This window comes from Diaporthe batatas (genome assembly GCF_019321695.1).
Source record: "Diaporthe batatas strain CRI 302-4 chromosome Unknown Contig00018, whole genome shotgun sequence".
NCBI lineage: Eukaryota > Fungi > Ascomycota > Sordariomycetes > Diaporthales > Diaporthaceae > Diaporthe > Diaporthe batatas.
In genome coordinates, this window is record NW_025408565.1 from 15,001 (window position 1) to 41,887 (window position 26,887).

At 44.6% G+C, this 26,887-nt stretch overlaps 6 protein-coding genes across 6 annotated transcripts; 4 read left to right on the forward strand and 2 right to left on the reverse strand.

Annotated features, from left to right (window-relative positions):
* Positions 1-444: 444 nt before the first annotated feature.
* Positions 445-2,592, forward strand: KVR01_012151 (uncharacterized protein; the record flags this gene model as incomplete). Its single annotated transcript, XM_044781655.1, has 3 exons — positions 445-1,818; positions 2,203-2,303; positions 2,370-2,592. The coding sequence occupies 3 exons, from the start codon at positions 445-447 to the stop codon at positions 2,590-2,592; spliced, it is 1,698 nt and encodes a 565-aa protein (XP_044638729.1).
* A 304-nt stretch (positions 2,593-2,896) lies between these two features.
* KVR01_012192 (uncharacterized protein) lies at positions 2,897-3,847 on the forward strand. Its single transcript, XM_044786262.1, has 2 exons — positions 2,897-3,282; positions 3,357-3,847. Exons 1-2 carry the CDS (start codon positions 3,111-3,113, stop codon positions 3,506-3,508), a joined length of 324 nt encoding a protein of 107 aa, XP_044638770.1. The 5' UTR covers positions 2,897-3,110; the 3' UTR covers positions 3,509-3,847.
* Positions 3,848-12,336: 8,489 nt separating this feature from the next.
* KVR01_012170 (uncharacterized protein) lies at positions 12,337-12,804 on the forward strand (the record flags this gene model as incomplete). The annotated part of the gene is made up of 2 exons (XM_044793385.1): positions 12,337-12,674; positions 12,750-12,804. The coding sequence occupies 2 exons, from the start codon at positions 12,337-12,339 to the stop codon at positions 12,802-12,804; spliced, it is 393 nt and encodes a 130-aa protein (XP_044638748.1).
* Positions 12,805-13,777: 973 nt separating this feature from the next.
* Positions 13,778-17,975, reverse strand: KVR01_012155 (uncharacterized protein). The gene is made up of 5 exons (XM_044786552.1): positions 15,944-17,975; positions 15,617-15,837; positions 15,301-15,542; positions 14,283-15,222; positions 13,778-14,215 (listed from the first exon to the last, which is right to left on the reverse strand). Exons 1-5 carry the CDS (start codon positions 16,094-16,096, stop codon positions 14,071-14,073), a joined length of 1,701 nt encoding a protein of 566 aa, XP_044638733.1. The 5' UTR covers positions 16,097-17,975; the 3' UTR covers positions 13,778-14,070.
* Positions 17,976-19,997: 2,022 nt separating this feature from the next.
* On the forward strand, positions 19,998-22,486 carry KVR01_012174 (uncharacterized protein). Its single transcript, XM_044784155.1, has 3 exons — positions 19,998-20,094; positions 20,148-20,379; positions 20,487-22,486. The coding sequence occupies exons 2-3, from the start codon at positions 20,248-20,250 to the stop codon at positions 20,886-20,888; spliced, it is 534 nt and encodes a 177-aa protein (XP_044638752.1). The 5' UTR covers positions 19,998-20,094; positions 20,148-20,247; the 3' UTR covers positions 20,889-22,486.
* On the reverse strand, positions 21,056-22,326 carry KVR01_012228 (uncharacterized protein; the record flags this gene model as incomplete). Its single annotated transcript, XM_044793987.1, has 2 exons — positions 21,056-21,488; positions 21,590-22,326. 2 exons carry the CDS (start codon positions 22,324-22,326, stop codon positions 21,056-21,058), a joined length of 1,170 nt encoding a protein of 389 aa, XP_044638806.1.
* Positions 22,487-26,887: the final 4,401 nt, after the last annotated feature.

Genomic DNA, 26,887 nt, shown 5'->3' on the forward strand with positions numbered 1-26,887 from the left:
GTTGTCGGAGCAGATAGGAATTTCTCCGTAAGGGGTTTCCCTTCCCATTGTGCTACAAAAGGTACTTCTATGTATATTCCAGTACTGATTTCCCCACGCAGCTGGCACTGGTGGGCTGACGTGCCGCCACAACACCACCCTCAAATCTTCGCCACTCATAAGACGAGCACCTGTGGGCCACCGAGCGTCAAGTATCGCGGGTTCTTCATCAACGACGAAGCCCCGGCGCTCACAAGTTGGGCGAGGGAGAAGTTCGGCGGGTATAATGTCCGGTTCTATGAGAAAGTCTTTGAACTTCTCCTCCGACTCAAGGCCAACTTCCTGTGGCCAGCAATGTGGTATGGGTACCCAAATCCGGGGGCAAGTTTCTTCACGGACGACGAGGAAAACCAGAGGACAGCCAACGTGTACGGGATCGTCATGTCGACGTCCCACCACGAGCCGATGCAGCGGTTGAGCAACGAGTGGTTGGCCGAGGGCAACCCCTTGGGTACGTGGGACTGGATTACGAACAGAGACAAGATTACGCAGTTCTTCCGCGCAGGCGCGGAGAGGGCAAAGGGTTGCGAGAGTTACTTTACCATGGGTATGAGGGGCGAGTACGACACGAAGATGGAAGGGGATGACCCGGCGGCTGTCGTAAAGGACGTACTGCGTACGCAGAGGTCACTGATACGAGAGACTTATGGCAGGGAAGATGCGGTTCCGCAACTACTCGCCTTGTATAAGGAGGTCCAAGAGCAGTACGAGAGTGGTAGACTCGACGTCCCCGACGACGTGACGCTGTTGTTTTCCGATGACAACTTTGGTACCATTAGGCGACTCCCTCACGGGTCTGAGACCAGCAGAAAGGGCGGTTCCGGACTGTATTACCACTTCCAGTACGTCGGCACCCCGAGGAGCTACAAATGGATCAACAGCAACTCGCTGGGCAAGATATGGCACCAACTTCAGGAGGCCCATCGCCGAGGGGCAAGGCAGATCTGGGTGTTCAATGTTGGCGACATCAAGCCTTATGAGCTTCCATTGACATTTGCCCTGTCTCTGGCGTGGGACGTGGACTCCGTCAAACCGGACGGTATCCCCGATTTCTTAGCGGGCCACGCGGCTCGACAGTTCGGTCCCGCCCTCAGCCATGACATTGCGAAAGTCTGGCATGGGTATGACACGCTCGTCGCCCTGCGCCGCCACGAGCACATCGAACCAACGACGTTCTCCTGCCTTCACTACAGCGAGGCTGAGACGATCTACATGCAGTGGAAGTCGCTCTTGGACCTCGCCGAGTCTGTCTACAACCGGGCAACCGACGAGCAAAAACCAGCCATGTTCCAGCTGGTGCTGCACCCCGTCAAGGCCAGCGCCATCTACGTGCGACTTCAGATCAGCCTCGCGCGAAACCAGCTGTTCGCGCGTCAGCGGCGCACCTCTGCGAACCTCGTGGCGAAGCAGGTGCTCGAGCTCTTCGACGAGGACTTTGATCTCTCGGAGGAGTACCACGCCCTGCTTGGGGGAAAGTGGAATAATATCGCGTCGCAGCCACATTATGGGTTCACAAGTGACACTTGGCATGCGCCAAGCCGAGATATGGTTACCGGACTCTCTTACGTCCAGACAAGACAGAGGTCGAATCCTATTGTGGGCAACATTGGCGTCATGGTCGAGGGCCACGAGGGAGTGAGGCCCGGCCTTACCAACGAGAACAGCGACCTCACCCACCCGAGCCGCGGTGATCTGGTCCCCGGCCTCACGCTCGGGCCAATGTCCCGCTACGGGCCCGAGTCAAGATGGTTCGAGTTGTTCACCAGAGGGCCCCTGACCGTCAGCGGCGACCTCACGGCGCCGTACCCTTGGATGGTATTCGGAAGCCAGGCTGGGAGATTAGTGCCTGGGGAGAAGGACCACAGGATCGAAGTTGGGGTCTTGTTCGACCAGGTACCGGAAGACTTGGAGGACGTGGTGCTCATTGACGTGCGTTCCGAGCAGGGTGACTTTGAACAGATACATGTCCCAGTCACGGGCCGCCGGCTCCCCCCGGGATTTGTGGGTGGTCATGTCGAGTCGGACGGGCATATAGCCATTCCAGCACCAGCCGGGCAGAACCTGGAGACGTCATATCGATTCCTCCCTGATACTGGGCGATCACCACTGGGCTCGATTACGCTGCACCCAGACGTCGGACACGAAAACATCACCTTCGCGGAGTACAAATTCTTCGTCTTCTCCAACACTCCGACCACCGGGTCCCCGTCTCTCATCCTGTATTTCAACATGACGCTCGACTTGGACCCGGCCGATCCAATGATGTACGAGTACCGCCTTGACGACGGGAGTGTCTGTCGAGAACGGCTCCTTGAGGCCGAGCCGCCCAGTGACCCGGAGTTGCCCTCACCCGAAGGCTGGTTGACTGCTGTACAGGACTGCATATGGAAGAAGCAGCATAAGCTATCAGGGGATGCGGTCGCTAAGGGGGAACACGTGCTCCGTGTGCGGCTGTTGCATACGAACCTAATATTGGAAAATGTGGTGATTAACCTTGGGGGACTCAAGGAGAGCTACCTGGCGCCACCGCCGAGTTACTATGCCGCACAATAACGTGGGCTGTCAATTATCACACATGCATCAGACATAATAGCATCAGACTTGATGCTTCACCGCACAGACAACCACCCGCCGGGCAAGGTTCAACTGACAGCACATGAGGCCAGGATCAGCCCAGCCCCATTAGTGCGGCGCTTACCGCGACTTGGGGCAGCTGGGTAAGGTGAGCGGAGCAATAGGTCCCCGCCTTACTGCCCGTCCCGCGAATCACGAGGCTGGATGCAATGACATCATGCGGCCAATATGGGGCTGACGTCGCCCTGACGGCCGAAACAGCAGGCTCAACACCTCTCACCGGGTGGGACTTGTGTACCGTCTCTGGGGGTTCTGCCCTGCAGTACAAAGAACAAACACTGCCCACCCACCTCTTTCTAGCTTCGAAGTTTGTTCCCCGCACCTCTCTCCCTCCCTCCCGTCCACCCTCCCACCAAAAACGTTGAAACCTACGCAGTCAGGACATCTACATCACCCATCAGCACACAGACGCTCTCAAGACGATACCACCTGCAATCATGTACCAGCACTTCTACTCCTTCCTGCTCCAGCTCTGCCTGGCAGCCCTCGCCTTCGCCGCCCCCGTGGCCCAGGAGATCTCCACCAGCACCATTGACAACACCTGGCAGTACGGCACAGGCGGCGGCATCATCGGCTTCATCGTCCTGATCCTCGACATTATCGTGTTCAGTACGTACACTCCCTTGCCTACGGGGTCGTCCGTCCTCCGTTCTGGTGAGCCTACTAACGCATTCGTCCCGCAGTCGAGGTCCTCAAGTCCAACCGCCCTCCCATCCACAAGCTGCTCTGGTGCCTCGGCGTCTTCGTCTTCCCCATCATCGGTCTCATCGTCTACTTCTTCTTCTCCAACCGTGCCCACCACAACAGCGGCGGCTCCTACGAGCCCCTTCCCTAGGCATGATCGTTCTGATACAACATATCACCGATTGTCCCAGCAGTGCGAATGCCACGGTTGACAAGGCGATGGGCCAGTTGAGCATCCGTGCCAAATACTTGAAGGATTGATGGGACCGTCATGGGGTTAAAGTGACATTGCATTTCACTTGTAGCAGAGGCGTTTGCTGGAGGAACTGGAATACACGGGTTGATTGAGCGGGATTAGTCAAGGCAATGAAGCAATGCTTTTACACACCAAGATGTTCATATTACAAGACGCAATTGTCTTTTAAATGATGCTTTGACATGCTGATGGTTTTTAGCCTCTCCTACTAGCAATCCAATTCCTTTTGAGACGTCTCCCGCCCATAAGTAACAGTTGCTGTCCTAGCTCAATTCAGACTGTTTCGAAGGCTCGTTTTTACACAAGACTTATACTATTATAAAATAAGAATGGCCGTAAAAAGAGATGGTATATTTGTTTTACATTGTTGATCATAACCACAAATACATGTTTCTCGTCACTGGCGAGGCATACCTTAAATCACCTAACCCTACTAATAGCTATGTGGTTTCGCTTCTATTCCGTATACGTCCAAGGACATACATGGCGCCTTCATACGGTGACTAATAGCTATAAGTAGCATAACCCTTCTTACATGTTTTCCACTTGCTGGTATACCTCTATGATTGCTTAAATATAGTTGAATCACGCTACCGGCTTCCATTCGAGCTGCTGGAGTCGAACAAGATCAGAAAAAAAGACAAAGAAAGATGGGGGAGGAGACTCACCCGGAGAGATGCTCACCGACACCCATCAGTAGTTCATCCTGCTGTGACCTGCCACGAGAGCTAGGTCTGTTCTTCGAGGCAGATCCTAATGTCTTGCCCTGGTTGTAGGTCTTGCTTCACGGTGACGCGGAGCTCTGCGCGTAGGTCGCCTGAGTGGAAGTGTTTGACGAAGAAGGCCTATTAGTCTCGTGTTAGAACCATTATCTTAAGAGAAGAAGATTGAAACTTTTGCACATACATATTCGAAAAAGATGCTTAAGATGTTGATAGTACCCTAGGGTAGCTAAGTTGTGAAGTGCAGTGATACTTGGAATGAATGAACTGAATCCCCTACAGAGAAACGCGACCTTTAACGCCATTATATAGCCAGAAACCGACACTAAAGAAGATTCCTTTGCCGGTCAACTTTGGAAATGAGCCTCATTCTGCCAGGAGGCATACCTAGGTAATTTGCAGAGGCAGATAGACAAGAAACGACAAGTGATCCCATTCCGTCTGAGGACCATGAGTACTGTCCGATATCCACATGCAGCCAAATTCTAGCCAGTAACATCAAAGCGAGGCTTTCGTTGCGGAATTTCAAGAACAGACCAAAATCTAGCCTATAGAAGAATTCTTTTCTTCACAAATTCGTCCCTTGCACCATGATATCCTTCGCCCAGCTGAGACGAACTGTCGCCGGAGCGGGTGTAACCACACTTGACGCAAAATGTCTGGCCTAGTCCTATTTTCAGCCTATACATCAATCACGGAGGTTGAAAGTGATCAGATTGGCCAGATTTTGGCTCTTGAAAAGCCTGGGCCCCAGCTGGGAGGTGGAAGTAGGCTGTCAGGCGGTTACTTACGCTGCAGGATAGCCACCCGACAAGTTGCCATACCGTGCGGGTGTCCTTTTAAGTGCAACAGAGTAGGTCAATGGATACCTTCACACACCGCCCCTTTAACACACGTTTTTATTACTTAAAAAATAAATTAAAGTCCCTCTTTAATTAAATATATATAAATATTAAGAATAAAATAAAATAATTATTAAGTTATTAACTATTAATTAATATAATATTAAAACTTTTATTTAAATTATTTTTAAAAATAATAAATAAAAAAGTTTTTTATATTATATACTTTTTATATATTTAAATATTTATTAATTTAATTTTAAAATATTTAAAAAACTTTAATTTAATTAATTATATATATATATATACTATTTTTAATTATAAAAAAGTACTTTATAAATACTTTTCTTATATTATATTAATTATTTATACTTTATAATATTAATAATTTAAAGACTTTAAAAAGTAATTTATATAATAATTATAATATATATAAATAATTATATATTAATAGTTTATAATTTAATTTAAAGAAAATAATAAACGTTAATAACGTTATTAAAACCTATTATTAGGGAATATAGGGTAAGTTCGTTATTAAGAAAAATATAGTCTGCCACATGGTTTACCTGCTACCTAGGTACAATCAACTCCCATACATCCTGATGCGTCTTTCGGCCTGACGCACCCTGTGTGCAACATGGAGTCTAACTGGGCCTCTAGTAGCTGTGCATCCCGCTGTGAAAGCTTTCTTTTGAGATACTCCAGTTCCTGTTTGAGCTCATCTCTATCGTCCATGAGTACATCGACGTCGCCTTCCAGGATCTGTACCTCATGGTTCAACTTCGCGTTGTGGCGCCTGAGATCTTCGTTTTCCTTCTCCAGCCTGGCTTGTCTGTCGGTCTTTTTATCATCAAGTGAACTCGGAGGTGGTTCTCTCCTGGACTCGTCGTCGGTTTCATATATGTCCTCCTCGTAATCCGAATCCGAATCCGAGTCCGCCTGCATCACCTGGGCGTAGAGAGGTGTCACTCTTATCCCTCTGGTCCATTTCTTCAGCTCTATCGCATTCAGCGAAGTGCATCTGGAATTTCCTTCATACTCTTGGTTTTCATCCTTGCACGTTGTCTCGGCAGACAAATGTTTCCGCCTCAGATGTGCAGCTGCCCGACGTCTTGTGCTGTACAGTCTTCCACTGCTGCAGGATCTGCACGTTTCCAGTGTAGTCAATTGAAAAGGGTTGGTTTTCCATCTCAGATTCACGCATTTCCATCTTTCGATAGTGTTTGAATGCTTAATATCATCACGGCGGTCAAGCTCTAGTGACGGTAACTTGCCAAACTTGAGGACGACATCGGCCAGAGTGTCAGATATCGGTACCATGTAATCCACCACTTGTCCCTCTACCGCTAGGATGATATGGCCGTAGCAGGTTCCGGTAACTGCATCAATCACCGCCGAGCCGCAGTCGCTCGGGCCGAGACGTTCACACAAGATGGTCGCGTGCACTGTTTGGAAAATTGCTGAACCGTGCAATCGCAGCGAGGCCATGTCAGGCAACACGGTGCCTGGGACTGGGCCGCGAGAAGTGACCACGAGAATGCTGATAGCCACCGCCCCAACCTTTGCAACTTCTAGGACGTCGACGCCTCGGGGTAAGTGATGTTCGCCTCTGAGGACGAAGTTACAGGCTGTGTCGCGTTCGAGCTCTGTCAGCTTGACGAGGGTGTAATGCGAAGCTTCTCTTTGTCTCGAATCTGACAACCTCGTGGCGATTGGTTTCGTAAGTGATGTTTTCTGGGTTTCCCAGACCAGTGAAGCTTTAATTACCCCGTCATATGCTGGCGGTGGAGAGCATATCGCCTCACATAGGTTTGGCTTAGTTGAACTCAAAGGCTGCTGCTTGTGGCAATAGGGCCCTCGCTCGCGTCCTACTCTTCTCTTCTTTAGGAGATTTTTCTCACTTGTGAATTCTTGCTCGTAGCCCGAATCATCTGCGTCTGAATGGCTGTCCATGTCACACTCTTTCACCCCGTGAGATGCAGTACAACTCTTCGTTGCTCTCGTGGACCCGAAGCTAGTTATTTGGTAGAGTTCATCTCCGATCCTGACTATCAATCCGCCTGTGCTGTGCTGAACGCGCGGTCCTGCCTCGGAAGTGACCAGGCGTTCAATCTTTCGTCCCATTCGTGGCCCTGGGATATCACTCTTGTCGTGGCTCGGCGTTTGGAGGCCAGACCTGTTGGTTGTCGATGAATCCGGGCATCGAACTCGGCGTTCCGATTTCAATGGTATCGGGGGGGCTTCGAGAGGAATAGTACTGGAGCTCAAGCGAAAATTTGGATAGCGATCGAGTATACCGCTGCGTCTCACCGATGCCTCGAACAGCTTGCTCGTCTCTTGGTCCGCAGAGAAGATCATGATGGTTGGGTTTGTTCTCTCCCCCTTCTGACCGATCATGCACAACCTGATGAGGAATGAAGATCCATCGGTCTTAATATGCTCCAAGAACCTCTCAATTTCGCGTCGAATCTTCGAGTTATATTGCTCTACGGCCTGCGCACGGGGCACCAGATGCTAGAGCTGCCCATGTTTCTTGTGGGAATATTGGACGGGCTTGAATGTTGAATAATTAAGTCCTTGATTATACCAAAATGAAAATGTGACAACGGTATTTAGAGCGTTCTTCCCGCATGCGTTCGATCAGTCGTAGAAACCCGTTCATTTGAACTTGATCAACCCAGGACTCAAAGGTTGCTGCGGCGCTATTTCATATACACATGGGATTGAAGACGTCGCCCTATGCGGGCTCGCCTCATGGATGCCACATGCACTCCATCGGGACCGAACAGCGATCGTAATACGTCAGAAGTTCGGCCAGCTCACGCGACCAATGGTGGCTGACCAGATGGGTGCACCTTCTTCGAGGCCAATTGGACTTTAGACTGTACGGCTGAAGAACGACCAACTGCTTAGTCGAACTTGAGGGACTAGGAGCACCACCAAGTCAGCGCCTAAGAGCTACCAGCCCATCGTGTGAGCGGAGAGACCACCATATCCCGGTATCATGGTGGCTTACATGCTTGCAATCCACACCGAGTCTCATCACCGGAACGCCACTAGACTCAGCCTGCATACTCATCCGGCGATTTTGACATTTTTCTATCAACATGCGAGTTTCTCCACCCACATCAACTGCTTCGCCTCGGGTCTCGTATGTCGCCCACGACATTTTTCATTTATCCTCAAGGCCTAGTTCGAGATCTTTTCATGTTGTGTAACTTAGGAATCATGATTTGAGTAATCACCTGCAGTCGAGGCCAAGCTCTGACCGACTTTCTGCGGTAGTGGCAATGATGCAGTAAGACTCGAGCAAGACGGAGTTACATGATGCATATGCAAGATTATTATTCTCACAGCAAAGGCTCAAGCCCGCATTTAAGTGCAGTTTCCGACCGGATGTTAACCTTAGGCTTAGTATAAAATAATATTAGTAACTACTATAAGGTATCTTAAACTAAGTAGTTTTAATTTATTTAATATTATATTTTTAAAAAAGTAATAAATATATTAATTAAATTAAATAGAATTTTTAATATTAATATAATATATATAAATAATATTATAAATTTATTTATATTATTATTAAGTAAAGTTTTAAATATATTATACTTTTCACTTAATTAATTAATTGGTGCCACGACAGGAACTATGTATCGATGGAGAGGTGGTGCATGAAAAAGACGGGGTCCTCGGCACACGGCTTGCGGCACGTGCGGGCACCAAAAAAAGAGCAAAAGAAAACATGCAACAGTCGGGATTCGCTGGTCGTCACCGACCCAACTACTAATCGACCTCTCACAAGCTTAATTACAGGAGAGCGAACGGGATCCGATATTTTCTTGTGGATATGGTCGCATGTGCCGAGTCGTGTTGTTGTGACAATCAAGTAGGTAGATAATGCGAACCGGATCGCATTCTATGGGCGACACGTCGCCCCCTCCCCCAAGCCTCCATTGCGACACCTGGGCAGGATATACTATGTCCAGTTACACTTAATGGCGCAACTACCCCGACAGCGATCGTGAGGCTTTTGTGGAAGCCATATCGTCTCTGGCCAAGAAGCCCTCGGCCGGCAAACATTTCGCGCCGTCTACCTAGGTAAGAGCAGATGGGAAGAGCTCACCAAGACCCACCATCTTAGCACACATCGCACATGGAAAGGGGATTCTCCGAGTCCTGCCCTGGCTTCCTGACTTCTTCTCGACCTTTGAGGCCCTAATGCCTGGCGCCATGAATGAGGTTTCGACAGTCCCCTGCCGAGGTGAGATGAGACCCTTGACGCGGGAAAACTCAACGAAAGACAGCATCTTCACCCCAGAATACTTCGGCTCGCGAACCACTGCTGTCAGAAGTGAATACGACAGGTTCTGTGTGACCGACGGGAAATTTGCGACCCAGCTCTGCAATATCGGGCCGCGAGACGAGAATAATACAATGCACTGGCTGTCGCGGGGCGCCAACGAGATCATATCGGCTGAGATCACCACGGATTACACCACGCAGTTCGCAGTGTTTGACGAAATCCGCCGGTTTGCTTGCTGTCTCGAGACCGGATACACAAGTTTCCGTCGTTCCAGCAGCATACTGTCTTTGGAATGGTTCGCTGACGTCTTGAGCCGAAAGATCCCACGCCTCCGGCCACAACGTCACTGGCGCAGTCATGCGAGGTATCTACTGAAGCAAGGGACGTAGCAAACACCGGATGTGGAAGGTCTGAAGATGAATGGGTGAGGTATATGTCAACAATGATTCATAGAAAAGATTGCGCATAATGACATCAGACAAAAATAATAAAGTGATCCGCATGCAGATGAGCGACAATATGAAGAAGCTAACACCAAGAAGATAACAATTTACACAGCCATATTTGATACTGGTACTGATCTGAACAGTTCTTGATCATGTGAGATTAAGAGAAAGGCTGAGCCAATGCTAACGCGAGCATTTGGGAGATCATGAGCTACTAGTGGAGATTCCATAAAATCATAATTGACCACCTCGAATTTCACTACCCAGTAGTATTCAAGAACGGGCAAATCCCGAGTTAAAGCCAAGATTGTGGCGATAGGGAAGGTTGTGAGGGTAGGTCTCGAGGCGAAGTGCTGCTGAGAACCAAGCATTCAGGGAACCATGTGTCCAAATGTTTGGGGGCTACTTTCCAAGGAACAATTTAAGTCCTCTTTTAAGAAAAGCATACATAGTCTTTTAGCAATGAGTCCTATGTTAAGGACGCTTCCAGCTTATTAAGGGAAGACGGAAAGGCATGCTCCTAAACAGATCCACTCCGATAGTATTTATAGAATGGACAATTGTTTAGCAGGCCATGCCAATTGATAATGCTTGCAAATAAGCGACGGCTCGCATTTTATTCTCACGATCTCGGAGGACCGCCAAAGGCTTGAGGCTCGGTTTCATATTGAACCCTTCAAGTTGAGAGCAATGCTTGTGGTCTATCTTGGATATCTGTCTTGGATGTGCTTGGTTGGTTTGAAACAAAAGTAATATAGCCTATTTAGGCTGCAAACTTCCTAGATTTCATGCAAAAGAGCTCTTCTCCCACATCAGGAGTCATCCGCACGAGAGTCTCGACTCTCCATGGGTTTTATTCATGTCAATGTGATCAAGCCTCAAGCCATGCTGTGAGTGTGTCCAACTGGCGTACAGAGGCCAGTCCAAGTTAAAGGCTCGGCAATAGTGGGCCCTCCATTCAGGTTTATGGACAGGGCTGCTTTGCACGGCTAGCGGTTCCTACCAGCAGTATTCGTTTTTTGAAGTGTAAAAGAGAGGGCGCCATTTGTGTCTTCGGAAGTATACGGAATAGAAGCGAAATCAATAAAAGAGAGGGTGATACACCGCCTCCCAATTTGCTGTGGAAACCAAGACACTTTCTGTCCTGTTACCCCGTTCTTCATCTAAACATGTGCATATGCTGACGTGTATTACCAGGGTCTATCTGGTTTTCGGTGGGTGACAGTAATTGCCTTTGCCCCATAACCTGCACAGGTGAATCCGAGACCCAAACGCAATGCTTGGAAGAGCCCGCAGAAGTATGGGTGATCCCCAGCATGATATTTCCAATGTAGGCAGCTCATCCTGTCCCACAGGTTTACCTCCTGTGGTGGGCGCACATAAAAACATCTGCCAGGCTGCGAATATTGGGGTCAAGTATGTGCAAATAGCATTAACGATGTCCTCCCAGGGCTCTCAGGGAGACAGCATCTTAGCTCTCCAATAAGCGACAATAAGCCCAGTCTTTATAGGAGCGACTGTAGGAATACTTTATAAAATAAAACTATGCTTAGTTTATAATTAATTACATTACTCTCTAGGCCGCCTAAAATTAAATAATTAGTTAAGTAATTAATTATTAATACTAACTTTTAAATAATACTAATAAATATTTTAATAAACTTAACTTTATCTTTTATAATATTATTATATTAAATTATAAAAAAAGATTAAATAATATATATATTAAATTCTTTAATAATAATTAATTATAATAATATTTATTTATTATAATATTAATTAATAAACTTAAAATATTTTATTATTTATAATATAAACTTAAAAGTACGAAACTTAACTTATAAAGTATATAAATTAAACTATTTTAAAGTATAATATAATAAATAAATATAGTAAGAAATTAATATTATATTAAGTCTCTTAAATTAAAGCACTAGGTAGGGTAGACATTTTATCCTATGCCTATAACATAATAGCTTTAAAAATATTACATGTAAAGACTCCTACTAACTCCTATACTAGGCCTTCCATTAAAGTCTTTAGCCTACCGCCAGTACCATACTAGTAGTCCACACAGCAGATTCTATTTAAGTGGATCAGCCTTACCGCACTAGTTCACAGTCCGGCTCTCATCGAAATTGCAAAAAATACAATCAGTCCAAACAGGTCTTCACTCTTATATGTGCAGGGACTATTGGCAATTTTTTGAAACCTCCTTTCTAACCCTTTCTATATACACAACAACCCAGAATCTAGAGGAAGTCTGTCCCAAACTTCAACCTCGACCTATCTTTGAACCACACAAGCTTTCCTCAAAACCGGCCATTACTACCAAAAGAACGGGCTCATCATCAACATCATCACCACCACCAAGCTCACTTAAATACAAACCACCCACTCCCTCAAGATGTACATCCCAAACGACCCAACCCGGTACACAAATTCCAGCCCGGGACCGCGAAACCAATTATTCAACAACCCTGTCACCTGCGACATCATCATAGTGATGACCGTCGCTTCCTTTGGCATATTGCTGCTGAGCCTCTTGCGATGGCTCCAATCGTGCATCCCCCCTGACGATGACGATGATTACTTCCAAAATCAGCAGGCGGGAGATAAACTTGAAGAGGAAGCACTGCCTCTGCGTCCTACTCCCACGGCGGATGGCGAGCCGCTTGACAACGGGCCCAGCGGAGAGTACAAGACGTTTTATTTCGGTGACGGGAAGTGGTATAAGGCTGACGGGTATGTTTCAATTACCCCCACGTATGACTGAGCATCCTCGCTGCTTTGAAGAGACGAACACTAACTGGAGTGTAGAGTAGAGATGAGCCATGATGACTGGATCGAGGTCGTTCTCGGCCCCCTCGACTGAGACCTTGACCACTCGAAGCATTAGACGATATTCGACTTCGGGTTGCTCATACACAGACAGTCACGCATGCCACTTGACGAGGTCTTTAGCCACGGGGCTGCTCTAGCTGTTACGGTGTCGGAGGAAACGAAAGGAGTTGTTTTTGAATATCGAAATCAGAAATGACACCTTCATCGCACAAGTTTATGTCGGATCGTGACGAGATCTGCACCCTGTGCGACTAAAATGCCACGAGCACGAAGTAGCTTGGATACTTGGGGTAGTAATGCCCTCCGGCAAGGTAGTGCCAGGTTACTGCGCCCATAATGACGAACTCCTGTGAAATAAATCTAAAATTTTCAATACACATTCCCCTGATAAGTCTTTCTTTTTCTGTGCCTTTTTATCACTGAATTTCTACTCGGTTGCGACAGTTTAGCAACTTGAAGTTTCCCTATAGATGAATTGCCGCCCGCCTCGGCACCTGCACAGTGGGAGGAGCTACGGCACGCTCGAGTGATAATAGGCGAGAACAATAATTCCGGTATCTGCACTTAAACTTGAACTTAAATTACGAAAACAATCCCCATCGACCAACGCAACGATAGGTTCTGCGTCGACGGTTGCTCCTCTGCTTATCCGAAACCTGGATGACTAATGCCTCGAGCTTGCCACTTGCCTAGACACGCAGGTTGCTACTATACCTGGCATCTTTGGGCAGACTTGATATATTCAATATCATAACCTTTGGTTGGCAATGCGGGGCAAGTAAAAGTCAGTCCTTCGTTCTGGGTTTGATAGCACGAGGAAACAAAAGGTCGTGGAGGCTGCCTTGCTCGGTCTGATGGTATCTTTCTTCCATCGCAGACACTACAAGTACTTGGGGAATGTCTTTCTCGATTGTGGCGAGGGACAGCAGCGAATGTGAAAGGCAACGAGTTACTCAAAGAAGAGGCGGCGACACGTGGGCAGGGTATGCAAATTATGACATAGGTTGTCGCAGGTTAATGCCACAGGCCATTGACGGCACAGCAGGCATCCATGTATTAAAAAGAGGTATCATAAACGCCCAGTTATCTCTCCTTCCCAAGTAGCCAACAACTAACATCACCCTCTATCCGTCGGGAGGAATGCGACGGCGTTGCGAACATGCAGTAGTCCCGTATAAAAGCATGGCCGAGCTGGCGAATTATCCACCAATTGACAACAGGCCCGCACCGAGACATCCCAGTGAGCCAACAGCCACTAGGGTTCTCCAAAGGGCCCGGCGCCACCTGGATTGGGGTTCTAGGCCGACTGGTCGACGATCTTCTCCGTGACCTTTCCGTCGGCCTGGATAACGACCTTCTCCACTTGTTGGGAAGCCTTGACGGGCTTGGCCTGGTTGTACACCCACTCGAGTTGTTCGAGGGTTCTGCCTTGGGACTCGACGCTGAGGGAGGGATGTATGTTAGCAACAGTGCGACAAGAAGACTGCGGGCATGTGTGAGTAGACTTACCAGAAAAAGTACCAGAGGACGGCCTCAATGACATCCCAGCCCACAAAGATGAAGATGTACCTATAGCCAATGTTCTTGAGGGCGATGGGGCCACAGAACTGGTTGATGAATCCAAAGATGCCGACAATGATGCCCGAAGCGGCGAGACCCTTGGCGCGGCGGTTTGTGTCGAGGGCTTCGGCAGGGATGATACCTTGGAGGGGAGTGTAGGTGAAGGAGTAGACGATGTTGAAGAGGAAGTAGAACGCAAGGGCGGTTTGTCCATATGAGAGGTAGGCCGGGTTAAGATTCCCGTCGGGATCTGTGTGCTGGTTGACGACGGCCGAGGTGCCACCGTTGATGGCCAGCAGACATGCACATGCGAAGGTGCCGAAGATCAGGACCGGACGGCGCATCATCCTGTCACTTTGCGACACACCCACACCGGCGCCGATGGCCGAGAGGCAGCTGTTCAGAACGTTGAAGCCGAGCTGCTGGGCCACAGAGGTGATGCCGATTCCGTTGAAGATGGTGGGGTTGAAGTAGCCGAGACCGTTTCCGGAGAACTGGCCGAAGGTGCTCATCATGACGACCTGCAGGAACCTCCAGCGACCGTTGTGCTCGTTGACCAGCGAGCGGTAGTCCCACCAGACCTTGTCGGCGCCATCCTGGCGGATACCCTCCTTCATCTCCTCGATCTCAAGCATGACCAGACGGGACGACGGGTCGCCATTGCCGTGGTACTTGACCAAGAAGGCGGTGGCCTCCTCCTCCTTGCCGTTGGCAATCTGGAAACGTGGTGACTCTGGCAAGAAGAAGACGGAGCAAAGCACGACGATACAGGCGAAGCACTGGAGGAGAAGTGGGATCCTCCACGACCAGTTGTTGTCAATGTAGCTGGTGCCGAAGGTGACAAAAGCGGCGGGGATGGAGCCGCCGAACCAACCACAGTTGTAGAAGCCTGGATGGGGACACGATCAGTCATGGCTTTTCTTTTTGACACGACAGCTTGGGACACAGAGGAGAGGTTGATGCTCACCGACACATCGACCGCGCCAATGGGCTGGGGCAATTTCGATGGCATAAGCCGGGGCGCCGACCGTCATGGTTGCGATGCCAGCACCAAGAATGAAACGACCGACGGTGATCTGAGCAACGGTGTTGGAGGTGCAAGCAACAATTGCGCCGACGATAATGACAACGGCTCCACTGGCCATGGCAATGCGGCGGCCAAAACGGTCAGAGATACCAGCAGCCACAGGAGCAGTAACGATTGAGCCCCTGAGGTTGTCGGTCAGCATCCTTCCACCAAACTGTCGACAGAGGCCGGGTAGGGCCGCGGGCTGGGGACATACACGCTGTAGAGCGAGGTGATGACAGCCACCTCGACTCCGTCCAGACCAGTGCCGAAGGTCTTCTGGAAATGATCCATGGCGTAAATGGAACCCATCAGGGAGCCATCATAACCGTTGGCACATGCACAGCAGAAAGCGATGAAGACGGAGTAGTATAGTATCAGGGAGTTCTTGCTCCACCTCTCGATCTTGGACTCCTGGACGGCGGCGAAGAACTCGGCCTGTAGGAGAGAAGGGGTGTTAGATGACGCGGTCGAAGGTGGATGAACAAGGACAGCATGTCAAGCAAGCCCACGAAGTTCGTGACAGAGTGCATGTGAGACGTACATTGTGCACTTCCTTGGCCTTTGCGCCGTGAGCCTCGTCCAGGGTCTTGCCAGTGCCCTCGGCGACGACAGGGTACTGGATGTCGTGGGAGGGCCGGTTTTCGGCGGCGGAGATGTCGTGGTGCACCTCGGTGCCTTCCTTCTCAGCCGACATGATGATCTCGGGTTCGACTTGTCAGTCGGTCGCACTTTGGGTAGGCAACGAGACAAGGAAGAGGAGGGGTATGGGCTGGGTGGCTCGTCAAGAGAGAGTATCGTGGAGCATATTTTCTGGCATGGGAAAGTGGAGGATTATATGAACGTCGGGGTATAGTGTAGCAGCGTCTACCTAGGTACCCCAACAACCAAATGATACCCTAGGCTTACCCCAGATTCTGGTTCGAGCAGCAGTGGTGGAGGGCGGAACGACGGGCCTGGTTCCCATGCGGTTGGTGGGAAATGAGAACGCGGTCGACAATGGTCATGCAACCTTCGGGCAGGAGAAGAACAGGGGTTCGGACGCATATGCACGAGCGATTAGGGACATGGGTCTTGGCTGCAGCAGAGGGGACCCCAGGCCGAAGGAAGGCCGGGCAAGACTGGCAAAGGCCATGGGCCGACGGGGGACGGGGCAGTGGACCGCTGGCGTGATGGCCACTGCGTTACTCAGACCCAACAGCTGATCTCTTTTCTTTCTTTCTTTTCTTTTTTTTTTTTTTTTGCTGCCCTTCTCCGGTGGAGCGAGAGGCAGTCGTGAGCACCGATTGTGGCCCCCAAGGAGCCGCGCCACACCGTACAATAAGTACAACCGATTTGCGAGGTGTGGATTTGCCGAGGCGGATGCAGGTTGCAGAAGTGTCGAATGTGGCCGTGATGGCCGAGGTGAAATGGCGGCTCAAACACGCCAGCATGGATCTAATTTCTCGCCATCTCGTGGCTAGGTAGGAGAGGCTCCGCGAGGGCCACAAGTGGATTGGGTATGGAGCCATATAGCACTCTAGTCTTGTCAACTTGAGTGCGTACCGCGTGGTACAGTGGCGCCCAGTGTGGGGTGCCTGGGCTGGGCGAACAGTTCCGGGTCCTGCATCACTGGGTGCCCTGGCAAGCTGGACGGCCCCAGGCTGCCAGGGTATCTATGTAAGGCAGGGAGTTGCAGGCTGGTTGTCAAGGTTGTGTGACTTTGTGTCTGCCTGTGCGACTGTCTGCCCCTGGCTAGGCGAGGAGTGGCTAGGCGAGGAGTGGCCAGGCATTGGCCAGGCAGGCCACACTGATGTGCGGGATGGCCTGCCATGTCAGCCACGGTCTGCCAGTAGACAACCAGAAAACCAGACGACCAGCCCGTTGGGATCCGGCTGGCTGGCTGGGCTTCTGGGCGGGCGGGTTGGCGGGTTGGCTGACATTTGGATCCGGCGGGCGGCCACGCCACATCGATGCCATGTGCCAACGGCGTGCCAACATCAGAGCGGTGATGCCGTTTCCGGGGCCCCAGAGGCTGGAGATGCATGGATGGTCAAGGGCTAATAAGAAGCTTAGCCTGTCGAGTGCATGAGGAGGTCTCGTGCTGGGCGGCCACAAACGACAAAAGAAGAAGACATGTCGAGCGTGACGGGCGAGCTGGAGCTGGAGCCGGGGAGCCGGCCCTGCTGGGACTTCAGGAGGACATCTGCACGACCTGCCGCGGGGCCCCACGGCCAGTCGGGAGGGCTGGAGGACAAGACAGGCGCGCTTGTGTGCTTGGCAGGCCGTCTCGCCGTCACGACACTGCGACAAATGGCCTCCCAGAGACGAGGTTACCAGACAGCCGGGGCGGGCTCAGGCAGGGCTCGTCCTCAGCGCCACACGAGGTCCTAGACGGGCCTGGCGAGGCGCCGGGATGTCGGGTACGGTCTGAGCGTCGGTTGTGCAAGCCCCTGTCGTCGGTCAAGGGATGAGCAATGGAAATGAACAACGAGATGGCAAATGTCGAGGTGATGGCCCAGAGGGATTGCTAGGACGAGGTTTGAGCTTGAGCTTGGGGTTGGGGTTGCACACCATCTGGCAGTGGAAGGAACGTTGGAAGGGCCAGATAGAAAGTACTGCTGCCCCACAGGATTACGAGCAGGCAGGCAGGTCACACTGACAGACTTTCAGACTGTCAGACTGTCAGTCATGTCAAGCATTGGGTAGGTAGCATCATTGATGATGATCTACAGTATGGATAGATCCTGACTCTGAATCTGAGATTTGAAGGATAACATCGTAGATGCATACTACTACACTACACACTGCAGTCCGGTACACCTGGGCAGGTGCACCTGGGCAGTACACCACCAGATAGCTGCCCATGGGGAAGAGGTTTGATCCGAGGCGGGGAAGGAGTGGGGATGGGGGTGGAGAACCGACAATGGAGAATGGAGCCGGGTACAACGGGTACTCCGTACAACCTCACTGCTCCCTCCCAAGTCAGTCCTAACTCGACCTGGCCTACCACCGCTGCCAGGCCGCCTCGCCTAGCCGCCCCTGCCCTCGACCCCTGCCCTGGACCCATCGGTCCCTGCCGAAAAGGGCGACACTTGCACTAACGGGACACACCCTCCGGCGATCCAGGCCTTTACTCCTTCCTCATGTCCTGTTTTTTTTCACTCAAGTGCTGCTGCATCAGTACATACAGACCGTGTCCTACAAGTCTCGTGTCGGACCACCCCCCACCCGCCCACTGCCCGCGTCCGCTCGCTGGATACCACAGTGCTGTGTATTCGTACTTACGAGGTAGGCTAAGTAAGTATCAAATGATCACCAGAGGATCCGAGTCCAGCATCACCACCCAGTGCTGCCAGTCTGCAGACTTTGCAGTCGCTGTTGGCCCTTGAGCAGCAGTACTACGTAGTAGCCTGGAGACTATCGAATCGAGGTCAAAGTCAGACACATCCTCGCACCACTGGCATATCAGGATGAAGCCCTCGCCGAATCAAATCGACCCCTGTCAAATAAGCGCCAGCCTGCAGCCCGCCTGGCCTGTACAAACATGTCCCGACGCCACCAAGCATTGGCAACAAACAACCTTGGGACGCCTGTTCGTGGTCTTCATCAAATCTGGTACAGGCAGGCGGGTGGCTTACTCGGATTCCGGTCACTGACAAGCGCGCCGTAGTTGACAACCAAACTTTGGCAATGTGGAGTTGCATCTGCACTGCACTTGCATGCCATAGCCCTATTCATAGACTGGCTCTGCCCTAAATCACCCCTACCGGGGAACCCTAAAGAAAAGAAATCCACGAGGCGAAGTCTAGGCAAGATCTAGGTCCATGTACACTATCCCGTACATGCATCACGATCACGACCCACATCACTGCCCTCAGTACGGTACCTAGGTAGGCAAGCAAGTAGCGGTAGCAGCAGGCATGTGCCGAACATCCAGAGAAGCCTTCTCGAATCTCAACCTCTTCCACCACGTTTGCCTCGCTGTCGCTTCCTCCGGCCCGATCGGACCTCTGGACTGGCTCGGCGTTGGGCCCAACAACTCCGAGTCCCTGGTAAGCCACGCTCTGCGGTGCTAGTCCAGACAGTCCTGGCAGGCTCACAAACCCACTAGGTAGGACCAATGGCCGAAATGTTGACTATGTTCGGGTTGCAACTCGACGACTATCATGTTGGCCGGTCTCGGGATGCTACTCCGTACTCACCGCATCCGCCGCCCTGGCCTATCCTTGCCCATCCCGGGCTTTGACATTGGTCCTTCTGACAAACATTCCCCCGGCTTCAGAGTCGTCCTCCTGTTCTCTCCCTCGTAGCGGGGTTTGTGACCCCTTTCTTGTGTATGTTGAGGCAACGGGTGCGAGCCCTGCTCCGCCGTGCTGTACACTGCTTCACACCACCATCATGCTCCAGCTGAGTCTGCCGGCCTAGGCACGCGCGGTCGAGCCCCTGCTGATGCCGGGACTCCGTACTACAGCACCGGAGGATCACGCCATTCCCCTTCCGGAACGAGGAGGATCCTGCGTCGCGGCTACACGGCGAGGACTCACCGTGAGGCATTCAAGCCTGTCCACGCCAGACGCCCGCCCAGCGACGCAGGAAGGGAAGCAAGCCCGTTCGTTGTTGTCTCTGACTCCTTTCCCCTTTCCCATCAGCAAACAGCGGAACCCGCACTGGGTTTCGTTCGAGAGCCGCTCGAGCGGCGCCCCCCGACTGACGGTTCGCCCCATCATGCCCTTCACGGTCGAGAGGGCATCCCTAACAGATGCAAGGGCCATCGCCGACATCTACCAGGACAGACAGGTCACGGCCTGGAACCGCCTCACTCATGGCACCGTCGACCCGGCCGTCTTCAACGCCGGCCTGGAGGATATGTTTGCCGAGAGCCTCCGGGACCCGGACGAGGTCCTCTTTGTCGCCCGCGACGACGACCACCCGGGCCGCAAGGCCGTCAGCTATGTCAACCTCGTCATTAAGCCCGCCCTGGCTTCCATGACGGAAGAGGTAAGGACTGTGAACAGGTGACAAGCCAGGCAGCCAACAGGGGAGACGAATACACCTGCCCCCTCGATGGAAAGGACAGTAAGCTGAGTATGACTTGGGACGAGCAGGAGATCGAGCAGCAAAATGCAAAATACCACGCCCGCCTCATGCCAGGCCTCAACGGACCCCTGCTCATCGAGATGTGGGAGAAGTTGGACCGCATGCGGGAGCAGGTGCTCGCAGGCAGGGGACGACACTGGTTCCTCGACAACGTGGGCACCCTGCAGGCATACCAGGGGAAGGGCATCGCGACACTGTTGCTCCGCAGGGTGCTCGCCGAGTACCCGGACCGCGACGGCCTGCCCATCTTCCTGGACACGTCCGGCGACGAGGACGGAAGGGCGTGGCCGCTTTACGAACGGTTGGGTTTCGCCAAGGTGGGAGGGTTCGAGATTGACATGACTCCCCATGGGTGCGAGGGCGTACATCACCATCTTGGGATGTTGAGGGAGCCGCAGAGTGCGAAGTAGGATCGGCGAGGGACATGCTCCAAAGTTCAAGTTTGATCAGATCAATTTCATCTTCCAAGTTACTAGTATAGCCGATAGACTCCATGACAGACGATGAGACCAGCACATCCCCCAAGGTCCTTCCAGCCTTTATACCGAGTTTTAATATCCAAGCCCTGGACCCCATCTCAGCGCAGCCTCCCTCCCGTCTCACAGTACACCACCCCGCCTGCCTTCTCCTCAACCGTCCCATACCCATCGGCCGCCCACTCCCTCAGCACGTCCAAAAACACCTCCTCCCTGGCAGTCGGGGCAGCGGCAGCGCTGAGGTGGATGGTCAGCCGCCGCAGCTCCGGCAGGCCCTCCCGCACGCACCGCATCAGCGGCGTCCACACACCCCACGACACGGGCACGCCGAGCTGGCTGTCCGGGAGCCGCGGGTGCTTTGGTTCGATGCGCTGCAGGAACAGGTGGTCCTTGAAGTGGGTGAAGGCGAGCTGCAGGCTGCGGACTTTGGTTCGGTGCGGGTGCGGGTGCTGCACGAAGAAGCGGTAGGCGTCCTCTGAGGCGGTGAAGATCAGGGTCGTCGACTCGAAGAAGGATTCTATTGCTTCGGCGTATCTGGGGGTTGAGGTTAGCAGAGACACACAAAGCAGATCATGTGGACCATCTATCCACCCAGCTTGGGGTGAGATAATTTCGAGTGCCAGCATGTGACTTACACCCTCCGGCTGGTCAGGAACACGGGCAGGTAGCCGCTGGAGCCCAGGCCCCTCTCGTCCGCACACGTCCCGTCCGACCTCGCCCGCCATGAGAGCATCGCCTCGGCCTGGCACTTCCAGTGCGGCGAGCCCCATCTCATGCGCAGCCCCCAAGCATGCCAGAACCACCGCGGCGGCTGATTCCTCCCCCTCCAGCCGGGCCACGGGTCCGTCCTCATCGGGTCGTCCTCCTCCGCCTCCCTCGTCTCCTGCACGGACAGCGAGCATGAAGAGGACGGGGTTGAGGTGGTGGTGGTAGTGCAGCAGGGAGTGTGTGTCAACCGGGCCCCGTCACAGGCGGCGTGGATGTGCAGCGCCAGGGTCGGGTTGGACAGCCTCCAGACGTGGGTGTAGACCATGCGGCGGACCTCCGGCGGTAGGCTGTTGAAGAAGGCGGATTGGATCTGGGGGTCGGCTTCTTGGAGCTGGACTGCGTGGCATGTTGAGTCCATCATTGCACGTGATGAAGACGGCTTCGCGTCTTGAGCGTCTGATGCGGGTGGCGGGGCTGGCGGTGAGTGGTCTGGGGCAAACGGGTGTGCAATCCTTGTATCATCATCACCGTCGCCGCCAACGCCGTCCTCGTCGTGATCCGGATCGTCGTGCGTATCCGAGCCCATACATGATGCCTTGCGCAGACGCGCGCGGACGTGGTGCAACCGCTCAAAGCTCCGAGGGGGGTTGGCGATCCTCGCCATGGCAAAGGCACGCAGTTTAAGTGTTTGACTGATGAAGAGACGTGCTGAACAGTTTGTTGAGGTTGAATGGGTCTTGGTTGATAAGGTCTATGAGAAGAAGTGCGGATCTTGGATGAGGTGAAACATCAATGCATGTCCAGGCCAGGGCCGTGCCGGGCCGGCCTAGATGCCAGTATGCTTTGATGGGCTGGCTAGATCCTAGGCCCCAATTTAGGTGCCTGTTCTCCCCTGAAACACTGTGACACCAGCTGACTCTACAGCTACCAAGGTGGGTAGATGGGAGGGTTAGGTGTAGAGGTGAATAATAGAACTCTAGCTTAAATGGTGTTGTTTCTCATCCCCTGCATATAAAATGTATATAGTACCTTTATTTAATATTAAAAGCTTAAAACCTAGGTTTAAAAGGAAGATATATAGTATTAATAATAGTATAAAAAGAATATAAAATTATTAAATAATTTTATTTTTAATTTTTATATATATAAAATATATATAATATTTTTATATAATAATAAATATTTAAAATTTAATATTTTAAAATATAATATTAATAATAATAATAAAATATATAATATATAAATATATAATTAAGTTTTATATTATATAAATAAAGTTAAAAGTATTATTTTTAATAATATTATATTAAAATTATTAATATAAATAATTTAAAAGTTAATCTATTATAATAAGTTAATAAAATAGTTATATAATATAATTAAAATAGTTTTTAATATAACTTTTAAAAAAATTTATAATATAAAATTTAATAATTTAGTTTTTTATTAATATATTTAATAATTATTTAAATTTATTTTATTAAATAAATTAAATATATTATAATTTTTATTTTAAATATATAATTATTAATAAAATAATAATATTATAATAATAAACTTATTTAAGAAAGTCTTTTATATAAATATTATAAAAATTAAAACTTTTTAAAAGTTAAATAAATTTAATTTATTATATATTAAATAAATATTATATAAAAAAGTAAAAGTTTAAATATTTAAAATTAAATTTTCTTTTAAATATATTATTTTATTATTAAAGATTTATTTATTTTATATAATATATAGGAATTTAATAAAAGGAACTTTATAAAGAAAGTTAATAACTTTATATATAAATAATTTAAAAGTATATTAAATAATTATTAACTTTATATTTAAAATATAAATTAATAATTAATTTAAAAGTTAAAAATAATAAATAAATAAATAATTAAATTAAAAATATTATTAATTAAACTTATATATATAAAAGTAAAAGTAATATTAAAAATAATTAATTATTAATAACTAATTATTAAAAGGTTACTTAAAAGTTTATATAAAAATACCTTTTATTAATTAAGTTTAATAAAGGACTATTATAATTATTATATTAATAACTTATTTTATAATAAAAATAAAATATTTTAAATATAAATTAAATTTAAAACTTTTAGTTATTAAAATAAATATAAAAGAAATTATTCTATTATATTATTATTAAATAGAAATATAAAAAAATTTATTAATATTATTAAAAATATTTAATTTATATATTTATTATAACTTTATACTTTTATAAAGTTAAAATAAATATATTATTTTATTTATAAAACTTTTAATTATTATAATATAAATACTTTAAAATTATTAATTTAAATATTTAAATATTTTATTTAAAATATATATATAGATTTATATTTTATTATTATTACTTTAATAAATTTAAAATTAAATTAAATTAAATATTTTATAATATATTAATAAATTTAATTTAATTTAAAAATTAATAAAATTAAAATATATTAAAAGAATTATAAAAATAAATTTATTTTAAAATAAATTATACTTTTATTATTAAAGAAAAATATAAATATTATAATAAAAAATAACTTAAAAATAAATTTAAAAGAATTTAAAATATTAAAGAAATATAATTCTTTAAATTATTTAAAAATAAAATAACTTTTATAATATAACTTTTAATATTAATATTTATTATAAAACTAATAATATAAATTTAAATTTAAAAAGTTTAAAGTTAAATAAAGTAGTTTAAAAGATTTTATTTTAATTTAATATTTAATAATTATTTTATTAATTTAACTTTTACTTTTAATAATATTATATATTATATTATAAAAGATTAATTAAAAGTTATAATTTTATAATTATATTAATTTTAATAAATTTTATTTTAATATAAATTAACTATTTTAATTTATTAAATTTAAGTTAAAATGAATTTCTTATAATTTATATATTTTCTAATTTAAAAATTAGTTTATTATAAAATATAAATTTTATAAATAATTTATTAAGTTTATTTTAATAAATATATTAATAAGATTATTATTATTATAAATTTAATAAATTTTATAAATTATTTATTATTTATATAATTAATAAAGTATTATTATATTAATTATTAAATATTATATTTAATTATATTAAGTTTAATAAAATATTTAAATAAAAGAAAAAGTTAGTATAAATAATTGATAAAATAATTAATAATTTTAAATAATTAATAATTTTAAATAATTAATAATTTTATTTTAAAGTAATTAAAATTATATTATTTATATTAAATTTATTTATTATTTTATAAATCTTTAAAGTAAAATACTTTTAATAATATATTTATATTTATAAAAATTAATAAATAATATTACTTTTAAGTTATTACTTTATATTTAATTTTTAATTTTATTAATAAATATAATTATAAAGTTAATTTATAAATTAAGGTTATTATTATTAATAAATAATTTATTAATAAAATTATTAATTTAATAGTTTTAAATTAATAAAATAAAATATAATTTATATTTAAAGTTATTAATTTATTAATTAAAATATTTATTAAACTTTTAATAATTTATTTTATTTAAATTATAAGTTAAAATAATAAATAAAATTAAATATAATTTTAAGTTAATAAATAAAAGTTAAATAAATAATTTATATATTATTTAATATACTTTTATATTTTATTTTACTTTAATATTTATAATTTTAAATTTATTATTTTATTTTTTATTTTATATAAATATTATTTTTATTAATTAAAAATAAAGTATTATTCAAAAAGAAAGAGTTATTGAAAATTAAATATTTTATAATTTTATAATAAAATCTTTATTTTTAATTTTTTAATAAATATTTAAAAGAAAGCTTTAATAATTAAAGTTAAGATATTATTAATTTAAAAGTAATAATTTTAAAGTAATTTTATTATATTAAGTTTAATAATTAAGAAATAAAATTAAATATAAAAACTTTTATATTAAATATATTATATAAAAATAGTATAATTTTATAATTATACTTTTAAAATATTTATAATAAATCTTTTTAATAATTTAATTAAAATAATATATTTAAAAGTTATTTTAAATTATAAATATATTTAAATAATATTTTAAAGTTTAATTTATATAATATTTAAGTAATATTAATATAAATATAATTATAAATAATAAATATTAATTAACTTTTTAAATAATTAAAGATTATATTTAAATAAAGTTTTATTAATATTTTTATATTTTTAAAAACTATATAAAACTTTTTATATAACTTTATTTTTACTTTTAATTTTATATATAAGTTATACTTTAAAAATATAAATATTATTATATTTTTATAATTATATAATTTAAATATAAATATATTATAATTAATTAAATTTATAATTTTTTATTAAATAATTTAAATGGTTTATTAAAAATAAAAATAATTTTATTAGTTTATAATTTTAAAATTAATTTATAATTATTTATTTTATATAAAGAATATATTAATAAATTATATTTTTAATTTATTTTTAAAATTAAAAGAATATTTATATTTATAAAATTAGAATTAAATAATAATTTAAGTAGAAAAAGTTTAAATATAATTAAATTATTATTAAAAGTATTATTAAAGTTAAAATTAAAATTAAAATAATATTTTTAAACTTAAATAAAATAAAATATAATAAGTTTATTAAAGAAACTAAAAGTTATATTATAATTATTAATAGTAAATAGTTTATAAAGTTTTATTAATTTTTTTAAATTATATTTAAATATTACTTTATAATAATAAGAAAGAATTTAATTATATTAAGTTTATTATATATATTTAAAATATTATTAATTTTTTATTTATTAATAATATAAATAATATTTATAATTTTTAAATAATTTTTATTTATTTAAGTATAAATAGTATAAAAGTTAATATTAATTTAAGAATATATTTTAAAATAAATAAACTTAAAATTAAATTATTAAAATTAATAATATTATTTATAAGTTTAAAGTTTATTTAAAAATAGTTTTTAAAAATAAATTTTAAATAATTTTATAAAAGAATATTAAAAGTATAATATAATATTATATAATAATATTTAATTTTATTAATTAATTAATATATTTTAATTAGAATTTATTTATAAATAATATTTAATATTTAAGTTATAATATAAAATTTAAAATATAAAATTTATATTTATATTATATTAAATATAATTTAATAACTTTAAATATATATTAAATTAAATTATATAAAACTTT